Source organism: Styela clava, chromosome 9, assembly GCF_964204865.1.
Source record: "Styela clava chromosome 9, kaStyClav1.hap1.2, whole genome shotgun sequence".
NCBI classification, from domain to species: Eukaryota; Metazoa; Chordata; class Ascidiacea; order Stolidobranchia; family Styelidae; genus Styela; species Styela clava.
The window spans coordinates 20,849,366-20,870,156 of NC_135258.1; the positions used below are offsets into that span (position 1 = coordinate 20,849,366).

The window sequence follows — 20,791 nt, forward strand, 5'->3', positions numbered from 1 at the left end:
GAAGTGTTTGTGCTAGGGATCGCAACATCTAAATTTTTTTCCTTCAACATCCCCAGACCCCAGCCATGACTGAATCACAAATAGGTTGTCATATGGATTTTTTTATTGCTAGCTTACACGATATACAGTGACTGCATATGATATATGAAAAATTTATGATAATTAAAAGGCTGTGATAGTTCCACAATGTTCGAACATAGATTCTTCACAATATTTGAGTTGCCAAATCTTCCCAGCCCACTGTTCAAACCTCACACGACCCAGCAGTGCAATCAGCTCTTCCTAAACGAATATGAAAAAGATTTTGTCAAGGAACAGAGAGCTAATTAGGATTCCAGAAATATGTGTCTGGTAAATGATGAACAAACACTACACTGCATTTTCATAAAGTCAGGCAGTCATAAAATGGTACAACCATTTCAAGTAAAAATAAGTAAAACGAGTATAATGATGTCAAAAATCATCAAAAGTCCTATTCACACAACTATGCATATTGCATATGAAACTATGTACCTGTAAGGCGTCATCGTTCTCATTAGCATCTAAGACTTCATAAGCACGATGGAGGAGTGGAACGCCCAAACCTTGTATGCAATCTTTCCGAAGAGATACAATGCGATCCATAAGCCTTTGTGTTGAACGCAAGGTAACTAGAAACGAATAATAAACATGCTTATGACATGCGTGAACTATAGACAAAGACTAACTTAGAATGTGGATTATGAAATGCAGACCACAAAAAATGTGAAGTAGTCTGCTTCAGACAGCTGCTAGTGTTAAGTGATACATCTGAGTGATCGGAAAGTGGTTTTGGTCAGCACTGAACAAGTGCATGGTTGTGAGGGATTGTATTGGACACAAATCCTCAAGGTGTAGCCTATATCTCGCGCTCCAGAAGTATGTGTACCAATATAGAAGGGACTAATTTTGTTCGCCTACATCAAGTTGTGTAAAGAGACTGAAACTTATGGGCAGGAGTTACCTATTATTCACTTGGCTAACACAGACAGTCCCCACCCAACTCGTAATAGAACTAGAATAATGAAAATAGCTAACCAGAACCTGGTACACACACAAAAGGAGTACTGTATATCCCATATGTGAAATATGAAACTTTGCTTTTTTTCTAGAGACCCAGTTGCATGCAATTTTACTTAAGATTAGCGAACGACCAACCCCAAGTCCCCAGTAAAAAATGTCTGAAAGTTCAATCATCTATGCTTCCCTGCTGCATAGGTATAAAGAAGAAAAATTGTCTTCGGTCGCTTACCTCCAGATATTCCTTGTTTAGCATCACTGCGTAATTTGTTTGGTGCTAAACCAGGTACATTTATTGGTGTTGCTGCTGGTGTATTCCTCGAGTATGGATTAGACTGAAAAGAATTGTTGTTGAATATTAATACTCAGCAATCGGGAAGGCCTGAGAATGAATGACCCACTCACATGACACGAGGTTGATGTATATGAGATTGAAAACTATGAGTCGTATATAAGTAGTGTAACTTGATTACACATTCAATAAATCAGCGAAAACATGACAACACAAATACCATACCTGATTTGTTACTGTTGAAGATGATGAACTCTCTGATAACTCAGGAACCGGTGACAATTCACCTCCTTGTTCTTCAGTATTATTAGACTCTCTCTCACTTCCCAGATGAAGTGTGGTGTGTAGTAATGTCATAAATTCTTCAATTTCTGGTTGTTGCTGTTGTTCTATATTTCCTAATGCCTGATTTGTATCATTTTCATGAGACCTAAATAAGGATGTACAATTTCTGTCAAAATATATTATCTGCACATAATCGAGTCCAATTATATATGACCGAAACATCTTCCTAACCAACAAACCCCCAGTAAGACTATCTAATACACTAGGTGAGCTTATAGGGATGGAACATACCTTGAAACAACAGATGCTTGGTCACCGGAAGCTCCATCAGTGACATCAGCGAATACTTCATTATTCAGTTTCTGTACAAACAACAAAACGTTTAATGAGTATCATGACATAATATCGTGTCAAAGCAGTATTATCAATTCCCACATTTGTGAGGTGAAATAATAATACTGGTGAAAATAAAGGTTTCATATTCAAGTTCTGTGTTCAAATAATTGAATTTCGGTTCTCGTATATTCTAAATGGACCCTCTACAACAGGGGTTCCCAAACAGCGGCCCACGGGCCAAATCCAGCCCGCATAACAATTTAAAATGGCCCGTCAAGCTTAAGTGAAATAGTGTTCAACAGACTTTGTTTCTACTTTTTTGTGATCTAAAGACACTGCTAATTGTTATGTCATTTTTGCAGTTTAAGACGGCACACCCGTCTCTCAATTATACGTATTAGGTATTAGGATAATATAGGGCAGTAATTCAGATATCAACCATATAAGAAAGCTTGAGATGTCGAATAACAAACATAAACTACACTCTGGAAACAGATTTTTATTTAAATCTTAAATAAGGAAATGGCAGCGTTCGTATTTTTGTATTGGAAAGACTCAAACTTCAGCGATTTGTCTGTCTTCTTTGTCAGCAAACCATCCCGATTCTGAAGGAATACGTCATAAAGCACCATTTATGAGTTAACAAACATGTTTAAAAAAAATGTTGTGATCAAATCATCGCGCACTAAGCTCTTCCGGCCCGCGAACACCCTTCCGATTCTAATTTTGGCCCGTGGCCAATAAAGTTTGGGAACCCCTGCTCTACAATATAAACAATTGAAATTACCTTTAGAATACACAATTTTCAAATTGTTCTTAACTAAAGGTTTTGCACCTAAGTGAAGACAGTATAACACTTTGTGCCAGAAGAAGTAAGTAGGAAAGTGCATATCAACAGTGCTTACACAATCACTATCAAATTTTAGACTATAAATTGAAGAGAATAGTTAACTCACCTTCTCTCTTGATTTTTCTTTCGTTCTGATAGCCTTAGATGGTTTTGCTGTAATTACAACTTGAATTAAAATTCAGTTTGAAACAGCGGATTTGAGTGCTACAACCCGTACTCATTGAAATTTCACCAATGACAATGAAAATACCAATATTCTCGTAACTTTATGCCAACTAGAATCAATTGATTCTAGTTGGAATAAAGTTACGAGAATATTGGTAATTTCTGGAATCTGTACTCATCATATCATATATATTTATCATACAAGTTTGTTAACTCGAAAGTGCTGATTTTCTTCTTCATCAAGGGAATTATATACTTGGATGGATCATTACTTATATCGCAAACATATTTATATTTTCTGCATTACAGAAGATGACTTGTGACAAATAACTGTCTTCAATCTTTTAATGTAGATGTGAGAAAAAGCATATAAAACTAAATCAGTATATGTTCGCGAATAGGCCGAGTTTATTAAAACTCAATAAAAAAGTTGCAAAACTAAGCGACCGTCTTATCCGCGCATAACTCAGATTGCACCAAAAAATCAGCTCATTCGTGCATCAGAATTTGATCACGCAACAAGATGATATTATGCTGACTTGCCGCTAATTCCAAAAGCTTCAAACCATACCAAGTTCTCACGATAAAAAGCGTGCACGCACACACAGTCGCTTGTGAAGGTGGATTGTCTCATCATACAGCTGATGACTTGTACATTCTGTGATTGGTTGTTTAACACGTGACGCTTGTACAGTCTGTGATTGGATTGTTTTCGCTCGCTTGTGCAGGTGTGATTGTCTCATCATAGGCAATTAACGATGCGCGACTTTTAATCACCTTTACGATATGTTATCTGTTAAGGGGCGGTGATAAGGTCTTATCGAAATTAACCGCGTTGTGGACGATCAAAGGAAATTGTTTTATGCTGATTCAAGAACTCTATTTTAAACTTCAGACACAATCACGACGCACTGAAAAGCAATATAGACTTTATTTAACATGAATTAACAAGTAAGAGTTACGTGTAATAATCCACCTACGGCCATCGCTAACATGCTGAAACGATAAACGTGAGAAATGTTTGCATTACAGTAATTTTGTTCTCTTTCTACGTGTTTCTTAAGGCGTCCCGCGTGTAACAATTGGAAGGACCGACCGGCTTATTCGCGAATTTTTATGTAATCGCCGTTTTAAGGGAGTCGGCCTTTTCGCAATATAGGCGTAATTTCGAGTAAATAGGGTAAATTACTTACCATCTCTTTTACTTGAATCTGGCTGTATAATTCCGGAATTTCTACTTCTTCTTATTTCTTCAACAATCGGAGGTGTTTTTGATTTCTCTTTCCTTTGTCTTTCTCGTCTTCGTTGTCTCGCTGAACTAATCTACAGTAAAATATCAACTTATGTTTTTACAGTTCTAGAAGTTGAAACAGTCGAAAGAAGCAGTAGCACACATACCCTAGGAGTACCATCATCATTAGTTGCAGAAGAAACAACAGAGGAAGCTACACTCTCTCCAGATGCATGTAATATATTTCTGTCACTAAAAACAAAACGCAAATTATACTCATTATCGGAAATTTAATATTATTTGATGTTTTCCATGTTACTAAAAATTCTTATTGAAAATAATATTATTGTAATACTTCCCAAACTAAGCTATTTTGTCTGTTTGTAACAAAGCAAACCGTTGTCAAAGCATTTAGCCACATGATCAATGATCTGGCATGCACATCCTTGTAAATTTTAAGTTAAACCAAACAGGCAAAGTAGTATTGAATAAATACCAGTAACAATGCAAGATAGGCATTCAAATCAATTTAATATAATTTATAAAATGCCACATGATCAATGATCTGGCATGCACATCCTTGTAAATTTTAAGTTAAACCAAACAGGCAAAGTAGTATTGAATAAATACCAGTAACAATGCAAGATAGGCATTCAAATCAATTTAATATAATTTATAAAATGCCACATGATCAATGATCTGGCATGCACATCCTTGTAAATTTTAAGTTAAACCAAACAGGCAAAGTAGTATTGAATAATTACCAGTAACAATGCAAGATAGGCATTTAAATCAATTTAATATAATTTATTTTCCAGGAATAGCTTTGTAAAAGGCTTATTCTGAATTTAGTAGTTAGTACCGAAATATCACTTCAAGTTACCTTTTTGGTAAATGGTTGTCTGGCTTGTATTCGAATGATGGTGTGATTACAGGACTAGGCAAAGGTCTTCTATTTCTCTGTAACAAACAATCTTATCAGACCAATTAATCCTTTATTCTATAATCTGTACCAGGGGTGGCCAACCTGCTTTCGTCCGCGATCGACTAAAATCTTCAAAATAGTTCGCGATCGACTGATTGGTAATAAGGTCATATACAAAAACGAATGGGTACTGAATATGCATAACTGCAAACACGCATACAAAAAATACAGCACTGCAAATAAGCTCAGCTCTGTGGGCACATTCTCAATTAAAAAGCCACAAAAATTTGTATGTTTTCTGTTCCATTTAATTTGGTAATTTGATTATGTGATAGTAGCCGGAGTAAATGTTTCATCATCCATTTATCCAAATCATACAATTCAGACCTAACACCTGCCTATTTTTAGCCCAGAGTGTTGTAAATTTCGTAAAGGTATAATAACGTACTATATAAATAGAGAAAAATAAATTTTCGAAAACCATTAATGTAACACTACTGCTCGAATTTCAGCATCCAATTTACAATAATTCAACTCACTGCACATTTGTCAGTTAAAACACACAATATTCGGCGTTCAATTTAAACTTGGTAGCGGCGAAACATGCATTTTTTACGTAATAACATGTAAATCAGGCTTGTCCAGACTCAAATACTGTATGTCTATTTTTGCACATGTACAGTACAGGGAGTCCTCGACTTACGACGTTGGTCCGTTCTTGAGACGTGTGTAACCTGAATTTCAGTATAAGTCGAAACAACCAAAATGGCGTTCACTATCACTGAAACTGTGTACTATGTGACTGAAGCTTAGTCATTATTCTTCATTAATCGTAATAGTTCGCAATTGTTCACGTCATTTACGATGTAATTACGAAAACCAATGAGCCCAAAGCACTGATTTTCTTGATCACAATGATCCAGTGTAAGGGCTAGATATTACAGTACAGTATTATCGTTTATATTTTTATAGAGTGCGATTGAACCTCGAAACAGTGTTATGGAGTGCGCGTTCGTAACCTTGAAACAGCGTAAGTCACGATCGTCGCAACCCGAGGACCCCCTGTACTGTTATTGTCCTGTTTTTAAACACACAACAGGTGCTGCATGAAACTGCTCCAGGAAATTTTGGGGGTATGTTGTTAAATTTACCAACAATAGACGCGATCGACCACTCGGAGCGTGAAGATCGACGAGTTGGCCACCCCTGATCTATACCAATTAAAAAGAAAACATGCCATTATTGTTTATGTGATGTAGAAATGTCCGAATACTTCACAGCACTGCACCTAGTGATATGTGACAGGTCATTTACTCATAGCTAAGAAAATAATTCAACCACTTGATTCAGATTAACTTTTGATGAACGATAGATAACTAATGTGAAGCATATTATGTACCTTTGAGGCATTGGATGCTGAAGAGGAAGTACGTGAGGAAGATGAACAAGATGACGATGCTGAATTTGCACGAGGAGATTTACTCTGGAAGAATATTAAAAAAAATTGAAAGTGTTTGACAAAGCAATCACATTAAACAAGAAATATTACTACGTAAGTACAAACTATATGATATAATGGAATAATGATCAAATTTAACCAACTACTATTCAGCAATTATACCTATATCACGATTAAATGCAATCTTCACTTGAATTCAAGCGAATTTGATCATTTTGGAATGCATGAGAAATCAAATTAGAAGTCATTGTTTGAAGCAATGTGTATGAACCACATGTCACATACTGACTGGCTGGCTGTATTTTCATTAGGTATCGCTTTACGATTTAAGAAAGATACAGATAATGGTGCTCCTGAAGTATGCATACCAAGATGGCAGACACCAGAACGTAGTATGTGTACCAGGTTAGGGTTAGGCCATAATTTTATTCCAATTTTCCTAATTTCAGTTCTATTAGGAGTTCGGGGACTAGCCAAGTGACTCTCGTAGTATTTGTACCTGGAATTATGGCCTAATCTTAACCTGGTACACATACTATGTCCCGGTGTCCGCCATCTTGGTATGCATACTTCAGGAGTATCCAGATAATGGACTTGTGCAATCTTGGTAGATAAAACGTTCAATAATAATTATTTGGTTCGAAACAGTATCAAGTTGTTATTATAATAAAAGTGGGTACCTTTTCAGAATTGGCAGAACTTGGCTTTGGTGATGAATGCTGATTACGAATTTCAACTTTTTCATATTGGTGAGGTTCAGCGAAGTTAACATAAATCCCTGAATCATTATGCACTGCACCAGGACGAGAATTGTTTGAGTTTGTATTGATAGCATGTGAAATATTACTTGGTAATGGTGGTGAAACAATTTGAGGTTTTGGAGATGATGATACAACTTTTGGTTTTGTAATTGAGGTATAATCGGTCTTTATGTCTTTTGGCTCTTGTTTAGGATTATCAATTGGATATAATGGAGAGAGTGGATCCCTTATTTCCTTCATTATCTGAGGTGAACTTTGCTTCGGTGATGATCTGTTTGAGTCTTTTTGTGAATCTGACACCACTGATACCGGTTTGATTGAATTTGGAGAACGAGCTCTGCCGACTCTTGAAGCTTTATTTGGTTCTGAAGCAATAGCAGAAGGTGGGTGAGGGGAAGGTGATAAACAACTACCCTGACTGTTTGTTGACGCTTTCCGTGCTGATGCTGGTCGTGATCCTGCTCCACTTGATGCAACAGAACTTTTTCGAGATGATCTTTCTGATGCGGGTCTCCTGAATACAAAACAATTGTGAAATTCACTAAAATTTGTCTGCAAAATAACTTATGTATATACGTACATGCCAAGAACACTTGAATCCACTAAAGAAACAATCGAATAATATTACAAAATAACGGCGCTCCAGAAGTGTGTGCACCGATATGGAGGTAACTGATTTTGTTCGCCTACTTTACGTCAAGTTGCATAACGGGATTGAAACCTATGTGCAGGGGGTATATTCACTTGGTTAACACAGACAGTCCCCGAACTCATAGTAGAACTAAAATATAGGGAAATCGTAATAAAATTATGGCACAACCCCAACCTGGTACACACACTAGGGGAGTACCCAAATCACTAAGTCGTAACAGATATAGGAATGCATGAATGAGGCTGGTGAAGAAAAAAGGTGCCCAATTCTGAAGATTTTCTCAAAGAGTAATCAGCATCACAATGACAAGCAATACGGCCCAACCATCAAGTAGTATTAAGTGCATGACAAAAATTCACCTCTACCAACATTTCTATTTATTACTACCTTTTACGACTACTACTCTCTTGCAGGAATAGTTTGATGTGCTCTTTGATAAACGGATTACGAAGTATTCTATTAACACTTGGTCTTTTGTCAGGATTTTGATTTAACATATCTTTGATCAGGTTACAGAGTGCCGAAGAATATTCATCTGGCATAGGTGGCATCTGACAAAAAATCAAGAATGACAATTTTCATTATCTATATAGTCAATTGACTATAACAAAGCACATAGCTACTGAAAAGTTGTCTATGTTTTAAAAATTGAAATGCCGCATGCACATACAAAAATGCTAATAATCGCAAGAAGCTGCAACATATCAAAGAATGGCCTTTTTTACAAACAAGTTACTGCCTGGCTCATAGTGACTTTATTGTTGTTTGTTATATGCCGAAACATGTCTCACAAACATATATTAGCCCAAAGTAGAAAGTAGTGACGCAATATAGAAATGATTTCCAACATTGGTAAAAATACATTTAGCTCAATAGTTACCAAAATATGTACAATTACAAAAAAACAGTAAACTTACCTTTCCTTTTAATATTTTATACATTAAAGAATTGATGTCTTTAGCATTGAAAGCATGTTTTAGTGTCACCATCTCATACATACAACATCCGAGAGCCCAAACATCTGATTTGTGGTTGTACGGTCGATTGGAAAATAATTCAGGACTCATATAATAGGGTGTGCCTATGAGTGTAGTAGCCATATCATTTGCACTTTCTAGGACCCTAGCAATTCCTAAATCTCCAACCTGTAAGTCGATGAAAATTTTTTTAAGCGAACTATAGTTGAAAATAAGAGTAAGAGGTTTCTATACATACTAATACGTTATACCTTTATCATATTAGTTTTGGTTAAAAAAATATTTTGAGTTTTGAGATCTCTGTGCAAAATTCTTCTTTCGTGTAGATATTGCAGTGCCATACATATTTGTATGTACCATCTGACAGTTCGCTGTTCACTCAAAGGATCTTTCTTTTCTCTGTGGTCTCGAAGCTTTGTGTACAAATCTCCACCTTCAGCAAATCTATTGGTAGATTGATAGTCATAAATTACAACAGATAAAACTATAACAGTATACAAACAAAGTTAGGTTTGAGAATTTTTTTTTCAAATCCTTAATTAAAAAATAACATGACGCATGATATTGCTGCAAAAACTCTTCAAAAACCATTGTATCTAAATTAGTTAAAAATTTATCAGAATCTTTTAAAGAGACTGTTTGGATTGATTCATATTCAATTTGAAAATATAATTGTTTTTAATGTATTATGTGAATTAAATGAACATGACATGAAGATGGTATATAACTTCAATTAAATTCATATCCAATTACCCTACCCCATAACAATGTATAAATGTCCACTTTCACTTTCAAAAGAATCTTTGTAAGAGACGATATTTGGATGTCGAAGATCAGATAGTAGTTTGGCTTCTTGCTCTGCTGCTTTCCTTTCTTTTGCAGAAGCTTTCACAAGTGCCATTTTCTTAATAACATACTGTAAAATATAAAGATTTTTTAATAACATATATTTCCAATTCCAAACAATACAGAGTGTAAAATAAACATATTGAACCTCTAACATTCACCAAATCAATAACTCCCTTTAAAACTGTGAAACTTTAATCAATGCATATTGTACATACACTCTTATAATAGTAGAGGTTGTCATATTGTACTTGAAAATGACACAGGAAGTGGTTTTGAAAATAAGAATCCAGGCTTTTCAAATATTTAGACAATGTTATTTGAATGCGTTACCATAATTGCTACTAGAACAAATAAAAGACTACTTCAACAAATAAAGCATATTACAGTTCAAATTCCTCATACATAGGCGTAATTGTCAATAGTGGTAAGAAATATGAATGACACTAACTGGTATTATTTTGTATAACAAACAACAGGCAAATCGTAAAAACTCAAAAATATTTGCCTATGAAGAAAAAATATACAATAAGCCCATCCTGTAAGCGTAAAATAACAATACTGTTGGACATATATTGAATCAAATATTTGGATTCATTCTATTCGATGAAGTTATCTTGATTTTAGGTATACATTCCAATATTTTTGTTTCAAAAATGGTAATTTCGGGCAATTGACATCAGGCAGCCAGATATAAGCTTTAACAACTGTAGAAAATCCTATGATGCAATGCTTATTAAGCAATTGATCTTAAGGATATACAATAGTTCTTTCCAAAGGACGATATACTTCTGTACAACACTCTTCTCTATACCAATCCTAAATAAAACAAAATAAAAATTAATGCAAAATACAAACCTGCTTTCGATCTTTCTTGCATGTTACCAGATGAACTTCACCATAGGTGCCACGACCAATTACCTTCAGTACGTTATAATCATCCAGTGACATGTTGGATATGATTTAACACTGTATATATATATATTGATACTGAATAAATATAATGAATAGTTTTGATGATAAATAAAACTTATATAAATAATAATTATGCCTAAAACAATTTTTGATCAATAAAATATGATAGGTTTCATTTTTTGTTTTCTCTGCTTTTTCTTCTTTTTTGACATTCTATCAAAGTTGCCAAATGTAAATTTGCTTCGTATGTTTGTCAAGGAGAGTGTTATTATATTTTCTGCCCTGTTTCTCAAATAAAATATTTTAGCATAGTCAGGAAAATGTCTCGGAAATTTCTGGCTTAACCATAAGTATGCTCCCAAGGCATTATGCACATCTTCTAAATTTGTTATCTCTTTCTGATGGCTTGTTGGCAAAAATGGTAGTTTTATTCCAAAACCAAGTAACATCGATACAATATATGAATAAGTTACGATTTTAGATTGCGAGTAACATTCCGCAAAGCGCATAAACATTGCTACTGGAATATTTCGATCAGAATTAATTGGGCATAATGAAAATCTATAAGCTTCTGTAAAAGACAAATCTAATTTCTTTATAATTTCTGCTAAATCAAGACAGTCTCGTTGACTGCATAGTTGATAGAATTCATCATTGACTTGGCATAATTCTTTAAATTTGGATAATATTTGGTGCAAGTTATAGTTTGGCATGTTATTTGAAAATTTCACATAATGTTCCATGGTGGGATTTATTCTAGCATGTGTTATATCTTGTTTTGCATCTGAAATTAGATCATGTAAAACACCTATGTCATGGCTGTACAGAGTCGTTACTTCACCACTTTGTTGAAATCCATAGCGACCAGCTCTCCCTGCAATTTGTAGAACTTCGGGAGTGGTAAGTTGTTTTCGGACAATTTCACCATTTTTATCTTTCACCCCTTTTTCAAGACTTTTGAAGACAATTCTTTTAATATTTAGATTTAATCCCATTCCTACTGCATCAGTTGCAACTAAAATATCACAACCATTATCAACGTTATTAAATTTCTCTGCCTCTTTTCGTTTAGTTGATGGTGGAAGTTTGCCATAAATCATTGCTACATCTTCTCCATTTCTTTGTAATTCAGAAACAGTTTCATAAATATCTTTTCGCCTGAAACAAACAACACAATCTCCAGATTTTAGTTTATCAATTGAACCAACGGCATATTTTTTTACACGTAACTTGGTCAATCGTTCGTATTCCTGAACAAAAAAATCATCACCACATTCCTCAGAAAGTTTCCTGACAATGGATATAGCTCTGGGCTCTCCACAAACATGGACCTCCGATGCTTGAACTCCTAATAAAGCTTGTGTCCATGCCCACCCCCTCTCCTCATGTGCAATTATCTGTATTTCATCAATGATAGCCACATCAAATTCCTTGTTCAAGTTAGTCATTTCCACAGTACAAGCAACATGAGTGTCAGATTCTTTATGTTTTATTTCTTCTCCGGTTATTAAACTACATTTGACGTTTTTAGCTTTCGATTTTGCAGAAACTTCACGAGCAAGTAGACGTAAAGGACAACAATAAATTCCTGTATTCGAAGCTAGAAACCTTTCAAGTGCAGCATGAGTTTTACCACTATTAGTAGGACCAGCATGAAAAATAATGGATCGCCTCATTTTTCTCGCATGCCTGTACCATTTCTCAGGGTTCGATAGATCAGAGAGTTCATGGAGCTTCGCCCAATTTTGTAACAAAGGAAATTTTTGTTTTGCATAAATGAGAAACAAAGGGAAAATAGATGAATATTCATATTTTGACTCTAATATTCCGTCCAAAACATATTGCACTTTCAGTGACTCCATAATACTAGAGTTGCCGTTATATACAAGATCCCTTGCAAAGGTTTCAAAACTTTGAGAAAGCATAGTCTTTGAAAGTCCAGCATTTCGACACTGATGTTGAAACATTTTGTCCCTAATTATTTTATGGAGCACCCAGTTGTAGCGATACCGACATGAAATCTTTAACAAATTCTTCCATTGCGAGAAAATGAGTGAAGATAATTGGGGTTTTGCAAACATATCTCAGTTTCTAAGTCATCTTTGAGGGTTAATAATATTCTAGTACTATCACTATGATAGTATGGTATAGTCCTAAGCTTGATAAGATAAGAAATTCAAATAATCAAAATAATATAAACTGATATGATGGGGTGTGAAACATGAATGTCATCTGTTAACTGGTCACATAAAAAGAATACAAACAAAATAAATGCAATTTTCCGGATTAAAAGATATCAGAAAGATTCAAAATTTGTCTGTTATGTATCATTTGAAAAATGGGGTCTCCTGAAGTATGGCGGATGACGTAGTCATGTGGGGGTTAGAAATTACATATGCGAAAATTGTAGAGCCAGGCCAACTAGAAGTACTTGTGGCGCATACTTCAGGAGACCTGAAAAATGCAGTCATTGTAATAGTAAAAAGATAAAAAAAGAATAATTTCGCTCAGTCGTCTAGCACAAAATCCTGCTTCTTTTCCTATAGCCTTCTGCAGATGCAAAATTTGGAGCAGATTCAACCACGCCTTCGTGAGATATCGCGTGCATCTAACAGCCAAACAAACAGACAAATACCTATCAACAGACTTACCAATCTGAAGATCAATAAGTAACAAGACGTCAGGTCATCATGAATCTGGGTATTTTTTTGAATCTAATTTATCAACAGCTATTTCTTCTAAATCATATTTTAAAATTTCTGAACGGCCTTTGAATATGAACTTTGCCCAAAATGACCTATCGTTAAACATATAAGGAAACCATATTGGATCATCTGCCCACATATTTTCATATGGGATTTCCGATATTGGAAACCATTGCGGCTTCATTTCTTCAGACTCAGTTATTGTGCCTTCGAAAGAATTTGTTTTGAATGCATTAACTTCAATGAATAAATTTTCACCCTCGAATTCAAATTGCAATAACCCAAACTTCTCCAAATCTTCCTGCTTAGCTTCAACGCCACATTCTTCTTTGAGTTCACGACATGCTGCTTCTAGCACAGTTTCACTTTTCATGATTTTTCCACCAAATCCGTTCCATTTTTGGCTGCCAAATCCGCGTTTTTTATATCCCAATAAAATCTTGCTTTCATGAAAGAGGAAAACTAACGTTGTGCGTAAAATGGATTTCTCCATAATTTCAAACTCCCTTAATATAAGATTCTATAAAATTATGAACCAGATACCGGAGGAAACACCACACATTTACAAAAACTAATCCAGTTTTGAAGGAGCTTTGGTTATCTCCCAAGTAATTCGATCCGCTTGAGTGATGTCGCACGGTGGCGATCTCGAGCTATTCGATTTCGTCTGTGCAGTGAGATATTATATATTCACATGGGTCTGCGCTTTCAGTTAATTTTTTTTTTAATTTTCAAACATTTTTGTGAGTGATTTCTGTTTTATATAATCTTAACTGGGTATTACTGGCACCCGAACAAACGGCCATGAAACCGCTGCTGAAAAATCGAACAAAAATTTATCTGATGATAACGTTTGGAGAAGGATTTCTCATATGTCACTAGATGTTAAGCAGCAAGTAATTGAAGAAGTTAAAGCGTTTCATTTCTTTGCTTTTCATGTTGACGAAAGCAAAGATGTGGCGTTATGCTCACAACTACTTGTTTTTGTGCAATATATATATACATGAACGTGATATCAAAATGGAATTTTTGTTTTGTACTCCTTCAAAAATCACTGTAAAAATGCAGATCTAGTGGGAAATTGTCAACATGTTTCGATATGGAAGGCTTAAATTGCGATTAAGTATGCAGGATATGTACAGGTGATGCACCGGCAACGCTTTGATCAAGATCGGCATTCCAGACTAAAGTGGAAGAGAAATCTCTACAGGCGAAAGGTTTTCATTGCATCATACATCGTTACGCTCTTATTTGTGAGACCCTGCCAAAAAGTGCTCAACTTAGTAATTAGAATCGTTATTTTTGACAAGGGAAACGCATTGAATTCTTGTCTTTTCAAAGAGCTTTGTAAAGATATGAATGCCAACCATAAATCACTACAATTTTACTGAACAGTTCGATGGTTATCGAAGAATAATATTGTTTGTCGGGTTTCCCGACTGAGGAGAAAACCGAAAGAGTTTCTAGTGCTGCAAAGAAAAGATATTTTTGTGGCTGCATTAAAAGTGGAGCAAGCAATTGGCTGATATAGCAATTAGGCATTCGAGCAAGTTGAATTTATAACTTCAAGGAACGGAACTCAATTTCATCACGTTTATACACACATTGACACATTGCGTTTTTTTTGCAAAACTACAGATTTGTTGTCGAAAAGTTGATTTTGGTAACATTGCCATGTTCTAAAATATTTCTGACTTGCATGAAAGTGATCCCACTGAACAGCTTAAATCAGAAATACCGGAGCATCTACAATACATGTACTCGAAGAAGAACTGAACCGCTACTTTCCAGATATTATGGATGGTGGAGAAATGAACATAGCCAACCCTTTCGCACCTAACTTGACATCTCAAAGATTGCAGATGATCTTCAGGACGAACTATTGGATATGATAAATGATTCTTCTGCGCAATTTCTCTTTCTGGAGAAACTTCTCTCTCAATTTTGGGGCTCAATGCAACGTTCATATTCAAAGATCAGTATGGCTGCATTTAAAATCACTATCCCTTTCGTCTCCACTTACTTATGCTAACGCGGTTTTCTACACGTTCAAATTAGAGATGTACCGATACCACTTTTGTCGCCGATACCGATCCGATACCAGCTGAAAACGCCGATACCGATACTACAAAAAGGCCGATATTCCCATACCGATACTATGTAATTATTACTTAATTAGGTGTGCTGTGTAGGGCAGACGGGTTGAAACAATGGTCTTTGAGCGTTGTTCTTAGTACACATTATTTCAGATCGAAAAAAAAGATATATCACATAATATGAAATTAATGTTTGGTGTTTGCTTTAACTGATTAAGATACATTGTACAGTAACGCTAGTAATCTCGGTGTTCAATTAGAAAACTCATAAGCCGGGATGTCCAATTTGAATTTAATGTTAATATTGCGACCTTCGAATATCGTTATTCGTGTTTAAAAGAATATCGAATATCACCCACACATTCTAGCGCCGCCGTCCTACGTTCAAATTAAAAACACTTTACATATATTTTATTTCGTGGCTAATCGTAATCGTCGACGCAATGAGTCAAAGCCAACATGAAAGAATATCAATCAGCACCGACAAAAGGATGTTTTTTTACTTTACTATTTTATAATATTTTACAATTGCTATCATATATTTTGAGACAGTCTAGGGCTAGGCGATCCTGTCAATATATCTATAAAGTAATTGTGTAGTTAAACAAAATTAAAACTAATACCTGCGTAGAGGAATAATTGTGTCAGAATTTAGTTTATCGATGTCGACGGACTAAATGACACTCGTACTTGACGACAAACAGAATTTATACCCTTGCCAAAAGTCTATATGCCGTTAATAAGGCCCCCAATTCCACTGTATGATTTAAAACTGGGCGTCTAGTTGCTTTTTGTTATGTGCTGTGTGGATATATTTCTTTAATATTACTATGTAATATTAAAAATGTCAATATAAAAATTTGACAACGAAAATAGCCAAATTAGTTGAGCTAGTTTGGCTGATAAATAGCTAAAAACACGTGAATCCTATTCTCTCGCGGTGGGGACATGTATGGCTCATGGCTCACGATCTTTCCAGACAAAAAATTAAATTAAAAAGTAGTATTCCAACTAGTCTTTTAACATACTCTGGGCCATATCAAAAAGGTGAATATATCGGAAATATCGCCCTTAATCTAACCGATACCGATACATTGCCGATACCGAAAAAATGGCCGATATTGCCGATACCCGATACATCTCTAGTTCAAATCATCAATCAATCATTACGGCGTCAACAATAACAAATAAATTACTACACAAGTTAAACGGACGCAATGTTTAGGTCACTACAAAAAATCAAGTGAATGCGATTCTCGATGTAACACCAGGGGTGGCTAACACGTCGATCGCGAGTATGTTTGCTATCGATGTTTCGAAACGAACAGACCAAGCGAGTTTTGAGCGACGAACAAAAGATTTGCATATATATGTTCGGTTATTTCCCTCACCCCTACCCTAAAATTTCCTCCCTTATTTTTATTAGCTTGAATATAAAACAATGTGCGTAATGAATATGCCTTGAACAAGTTGTACTCTGGATTTGCCCATATTCGCAAAATGCAGTTGCTCTATTCTCAACAAGGCGTCTGTTCCGTCGTTATGCAGACGTTTCTCGGTGATTCGGCGGTAATTTCGGTACTGTGCGCTGCGAATTGTTTCAACTCACTGTACCTGACAATTTATGGATGATTAAGTGGTATCAAAAAAAAAAGCCCGGTTAGATCATTGGGCCAGTATAATGCTCTGGTGGACTGGTCTCCGCCAGTGGTAGGATCAGAACTGATAAGAATCATCTGATCCTAACGCAAAAGTGCCGTTACCGCTGTTTCTTGCTCTACTATATTTTGATGAAGTGGAGACAAATCGTACTTTTGTTGACTAGGTCGATGTTTCGAACTTTATTTATTGAATATGTCAATTCAGACGTGTTATTGAGTGAACCTACCAATCGGCCATTCGCTGTTTCTTCTGATCAATCGTGAAAGACGATTGGATTATCGTCAAAAAAGGATTATTTAACTAATAAAGGCTTGTAGTTTGTAGTTTTCATTTTCGTTTATTTCGACTTTATTATCGACCAGTCGATCGCAAAACATTACAAAAATTTTATTCGAAGACAGATTGGCCACCCCTGTAATATACCAATGTACAACATACAAATGACACAAGGAAAGGTGTCAGTGCACTTTTACAGTGGCGCCCGTGAGCAATCTTGTACGCAAAGATGAACGAAAAAACCTTGGTATTTCGGTTCGTCAGATAAATTTCTAAAAGTGGTTATTTTATTCTTTCCAATTCTTTCATTTACTTTGCGCCTTTTGGCTACGGCGCTATCCTAGTGTTATTTCATACCAAAACTCTCGACCAATCGTTTTTCATCAACTCAGACAACGTCAGAAACCTTGAAGATGCCGGTAATTTCACAATACATTCTGCGGACTGTCTTATGTAAAGAGGATTTTCGCGGATTTCAGTAGGCGCCAAATGTCATCCTACTCCCCCTTCAGTATATTCAATTGTTCAATCCCTTAGTATACTCAATTGACAGAATTCATAGATAAATGCTAAAGTCGATCAGTCATGTTGTTGCTTATGTGAGTAGAAATTTGGTAATACGAAGAACGGCCGAAGGAGGATTGCTGTGAAATCTAATTTTATGCTTGGCTTTGTTAAAACGTACCTAATACCCATCGCAAATGGATGTTTCCACATGCATCAACTTCCTGTTCATCTGAATAACAATGTTTAATCAGAAAAAAAGCAATGATGACGATACAAGGGAAATTTTCGCAGACGCTTAGTTTCATTTTTCAATTGCACACATTTTTACGTATAGTTGTAATCCGACAGACTGTTGCTGTTGGAGTCATCGAGGAAACTACCAAAAAGGCCGGGAAGGAGGAAAAAACAAGGCAGCGGCGTATGCCAATAAAAAAAGGAAGAAGTGACTGGAAGCATCTAGCGCCCATCAACAGTCTAATCTAAACTCTAAAACTTAAAAATTTTCGTATAGTTTTGGGGGGTTATTCGCCAGTTTTTAGCTATTTCCCGTAAAAGTTAGGGTTGAATCAAAATGATTTGCTGAGTGTTGTAGCTGAGTTACAGAGATACAAGACGCTCTTCAAAATGGTATAGACTAAGATAGGTAACATTTCAGGTCTAGCCCTATTCAAGGATAGGTTAATTGAAAAATACAGGTATGGTAAGTGTCTAACGAAGTAGTCTCTAGCAAATTGTAATCCTTATTTGTTCGTATGTAACATTGTTGCAGTCATCCATCTTCATTAATCTTAGTTTCAAATGGGCATCTGACAGATCTTATGTCTATCTCAATTCTAAAGTGAAGCGAAGATCGCTGTAGTGAGAATGCCACGATAGTCATGAAAATTGACTAAGAAAATTTGCTTTCTCGTATTATTCAAAAGCATAACAAGGTATATAAAAAAGATAAACAACCAGACTAAATCAGTTCTTTTAAAAGTCGGGAACTCAGTCACGCGTTTGCATAAGCGCAGTTAGTGCTGGTTTGTTTATGCCTTGTGGTTGTGGGGTAGACGAAGTATAGAAATTCAGTTAGAATTCCATGTAATATTGATACATTATCTATTATAAGAGTACTCGCGTACTGATTGATAGCCACAAGATTTGAGAAAGAAGCCAAACAAAAGAATTGTAAATGTAAACAAAGGTTAAATTGTGCCAAAATCTGATCATTTTGACTTTGAGTTATTTTTATTTTACGTGAGTAAAGCAACACCGCCAGCATATCGTTGGGTAAGTAATTTATCAACAAACCCATCCATAAAATGAAAGACATACTTTTATATTCGTTTTTATATATTTGTTCTTCTGAAATATATTTTCTCTTGGCAGGACGGTCAATAAGAAAACCACAACCATTAGTACCGTGTTTCCCCGAAAATAAGACTGGGTCATATTTTAATTTTCTTCCGAAAAATAACACTAGGGCTTATTTTCGGGGGATGTCTTATATTTTCATTTATTAACAACAAAATTACAAAATAGAGAAATACGAGATTTTCAAATATACAAATTATAAAAACCTATATCCATTTTTTTCATAAATAACACGTTTTTATTGAATATAACTGCAAAACATAGATCATTATCCATCATTTAAGACGTGTAGAAGAGATTACTTGCTATCGTCAAAAAAATGGCGTTATTGACTAGGTTTTATTTTAAAGGAAGGGCTAATATTAAAATCATTTTTAAAATTCAGTCTAGGTCTTATTTTAGGGGTAGGTCTTATTTTCACGGTACGGTATGTAGAAAATTCTGATTCCTAAAACTTCCAGTTGAAAACAAGAATTGATTTTTAAAGCGTTTTTGGTGATTATATTGAATTAACAATTTTTAGAAATGTTTCCAAAGAAATGTTGACTGATTCGATTGAACTCAACTGCGTGATCCTCCGCATGTCTCCGAGTGCAGTGCTGTAACCAGGATTTCGTTGAGGCGGGAGCGTTTATTTACTAAATGTTCGTGATGGCATAATATGATATCATTTTCTTGTATTTCACTCAACGTGAAAGTCCCACTGTGACGCCATATTGTTTACTCTCATTGGTATTCCCGTAGTATGTGAACCAAGATGGCGGACATCGGAACGTAGTATGTGTACCGGGTTAGGTCATAATTTCAGGTACGAATACTACGGGAGTCATTTGGCTAGTCTCCAAACTCGTAATAAACTAAAATAAGGAAAGTTGGAATAAATTTAGGCCTAACCCTAATCTGGCACACATACTACGTTCCGGTGTCCGCCATCTTAGTGCACATACTACGGGAGCGCCCTCTCATTTGCTTCGTAGTGGTTTTCAGCTCTTAGTAAAAGATATTATGGCGTCATGAATAGTTTTTTTCACATTTGCCTAAAATTAAAAATTGCAGTAATACATAAGTATATATAGTTAATTAAGAAGCTTAAAGCTGTAATAAAACGCCATGGTACCAGAAAACGTAAAGTCACAATACCATTGCAGCCACAACTTTTCAAAAGCATATAAATGGGTGATCTCTTCAGAATCCAAATAATAACTCAAAAATTTTTGGGATCGCATTTTGACATTTCATTTAGGTACTTTGTTACATGTCATAAACTCTCTACTGCTTCCGGAGCGTAAATTGTCCATATTCATTTGTATATTTTTCATTTAGGATATTTCAACTTTAGGTTATTTAATGGGCCGTCATCACATACATAAACCTACGATTGCCACTTTCAACACTTATGAAACAGCGTAAAAGAGAATTACCAGTGTACTTCTGTGTATTTGTTTTTATATTAGTCA

At 35.4% G+C, this 20,791-nt stretch overlaps 3 protein-coding genes across 3 annotated transcripts; all 3 read right to left on the reverse strand.

Moving 5' to 3' along the window:
• Positions 1 to 117: 117 nt before the first annotated feature.
• Positions 118 to 10,820, reverse strand: LOC120339026 (uncharacterized). Its single transcript, XM_039407069.2, has 16 exons — positions 10,676 to 10,820; positions 9,730 to 9,887; positions 9,223 to 9,415; positions 8,912 to 9,139; positions 8,382 to 8,545; positions 7,262 to 7,856; positions 6,522 to 6,605; positions 5,081 to 5,157; positions 4,365 to 4,449; positions 4,160 to 4,289; positions 2,908 to 2,954; positions 1,907 to 1,977; positions 1,556 to 1,760; positions 1,271 to 1,373; positions 514 to 650; positions 118 to 282 (listed from the first exon to the last, which is right to left on the reverse strand). The coding sequence occupies exons 1-16, from the start codon at positions 10,766 to 10,768 to the stop codon at positions 163 to 165; spliced, it is 2,490 nt and encodes an 829-aa protein (XP_039263003.2). The 5' UTR covers positions 10,769 to 10,820; the 3' UTR covers positions 118 to 162.
• LOC120339027 (ATP-dependent RNA helicase SUPV3L1, mitochondrial-like) lies at positions 10,808 to 12,813 on the reverse strand. Its single transcript, XM_039407070.2, has one exon. It carries the CDS (start codon positions 12,811 to 12,813, stop codon positions 10,885 to 10,887), a length of 1,929 nt encoding a protein of 642 aa, XP_039263004.2. The 3' UTR covers positions 10,808 to 10,884.
• Positions 12,814 to 12,885: 72 nt separating this feature from the next.
• LOC120339028 (oxidized purine nucleoside triphosphate hydrolase-like) lies at positions 12,886 to 14,182 on the reverse strand. Its single transcript, XM_039407071.2, has one exon. The coding sequence runs from the start codon at positions 13,928 to 13,930 to the stop codon at positions 13,421 to 13,423; it is 510 nt and encodes a 169-aa protein (XP_039263005.2). The 5' UTR covers positions 13,931 to 14,182; the 3' UTR covers positions 12,886 to 13,420.
• Positions 14,183 to 20,791: the final 6,609 nt, after the last annotated feature.

Excerpts from the sequence above, each read along its gene's own strand:
- LOC120339028 (XM_039407071.2), bottom strand. The coding sequence starts at position 13,930 with ATGGAGAAATCCATTTTACGCACAACGTTAGTTTTCCTCTTTCATGAA.
- LOC120339026 (XM_039407069.2), bottom strand. The coding sequence starts at position 10,768 with ATGTCACTGGATGATTATAACGTACTGAAGGTAATTGGTCGTGGCACC. Across the intron at positions 9,888-10,675 it reads GCAAGAAAGATCGAAAGCAG|TATGTTATTAAGAAAATGGC; the intron begins GTTTGTATTTTG and ends TATATTTTACAG. Across the intron at positions 4,450-5,080 it reads GACAACCATTTACCAAAAAG|TGACAGAAATATATTACATG; the intron begins GTAACTTGAAGT and ends TTTTGTTTTTAG.
- LOC120339027 (XM_039407070.2), bottom strand. The coding sequence starts at position 12,813 with ATGTTTGCAAAACCCCAATTATCTTCACTCATTTTCTCGCAATGGAAG.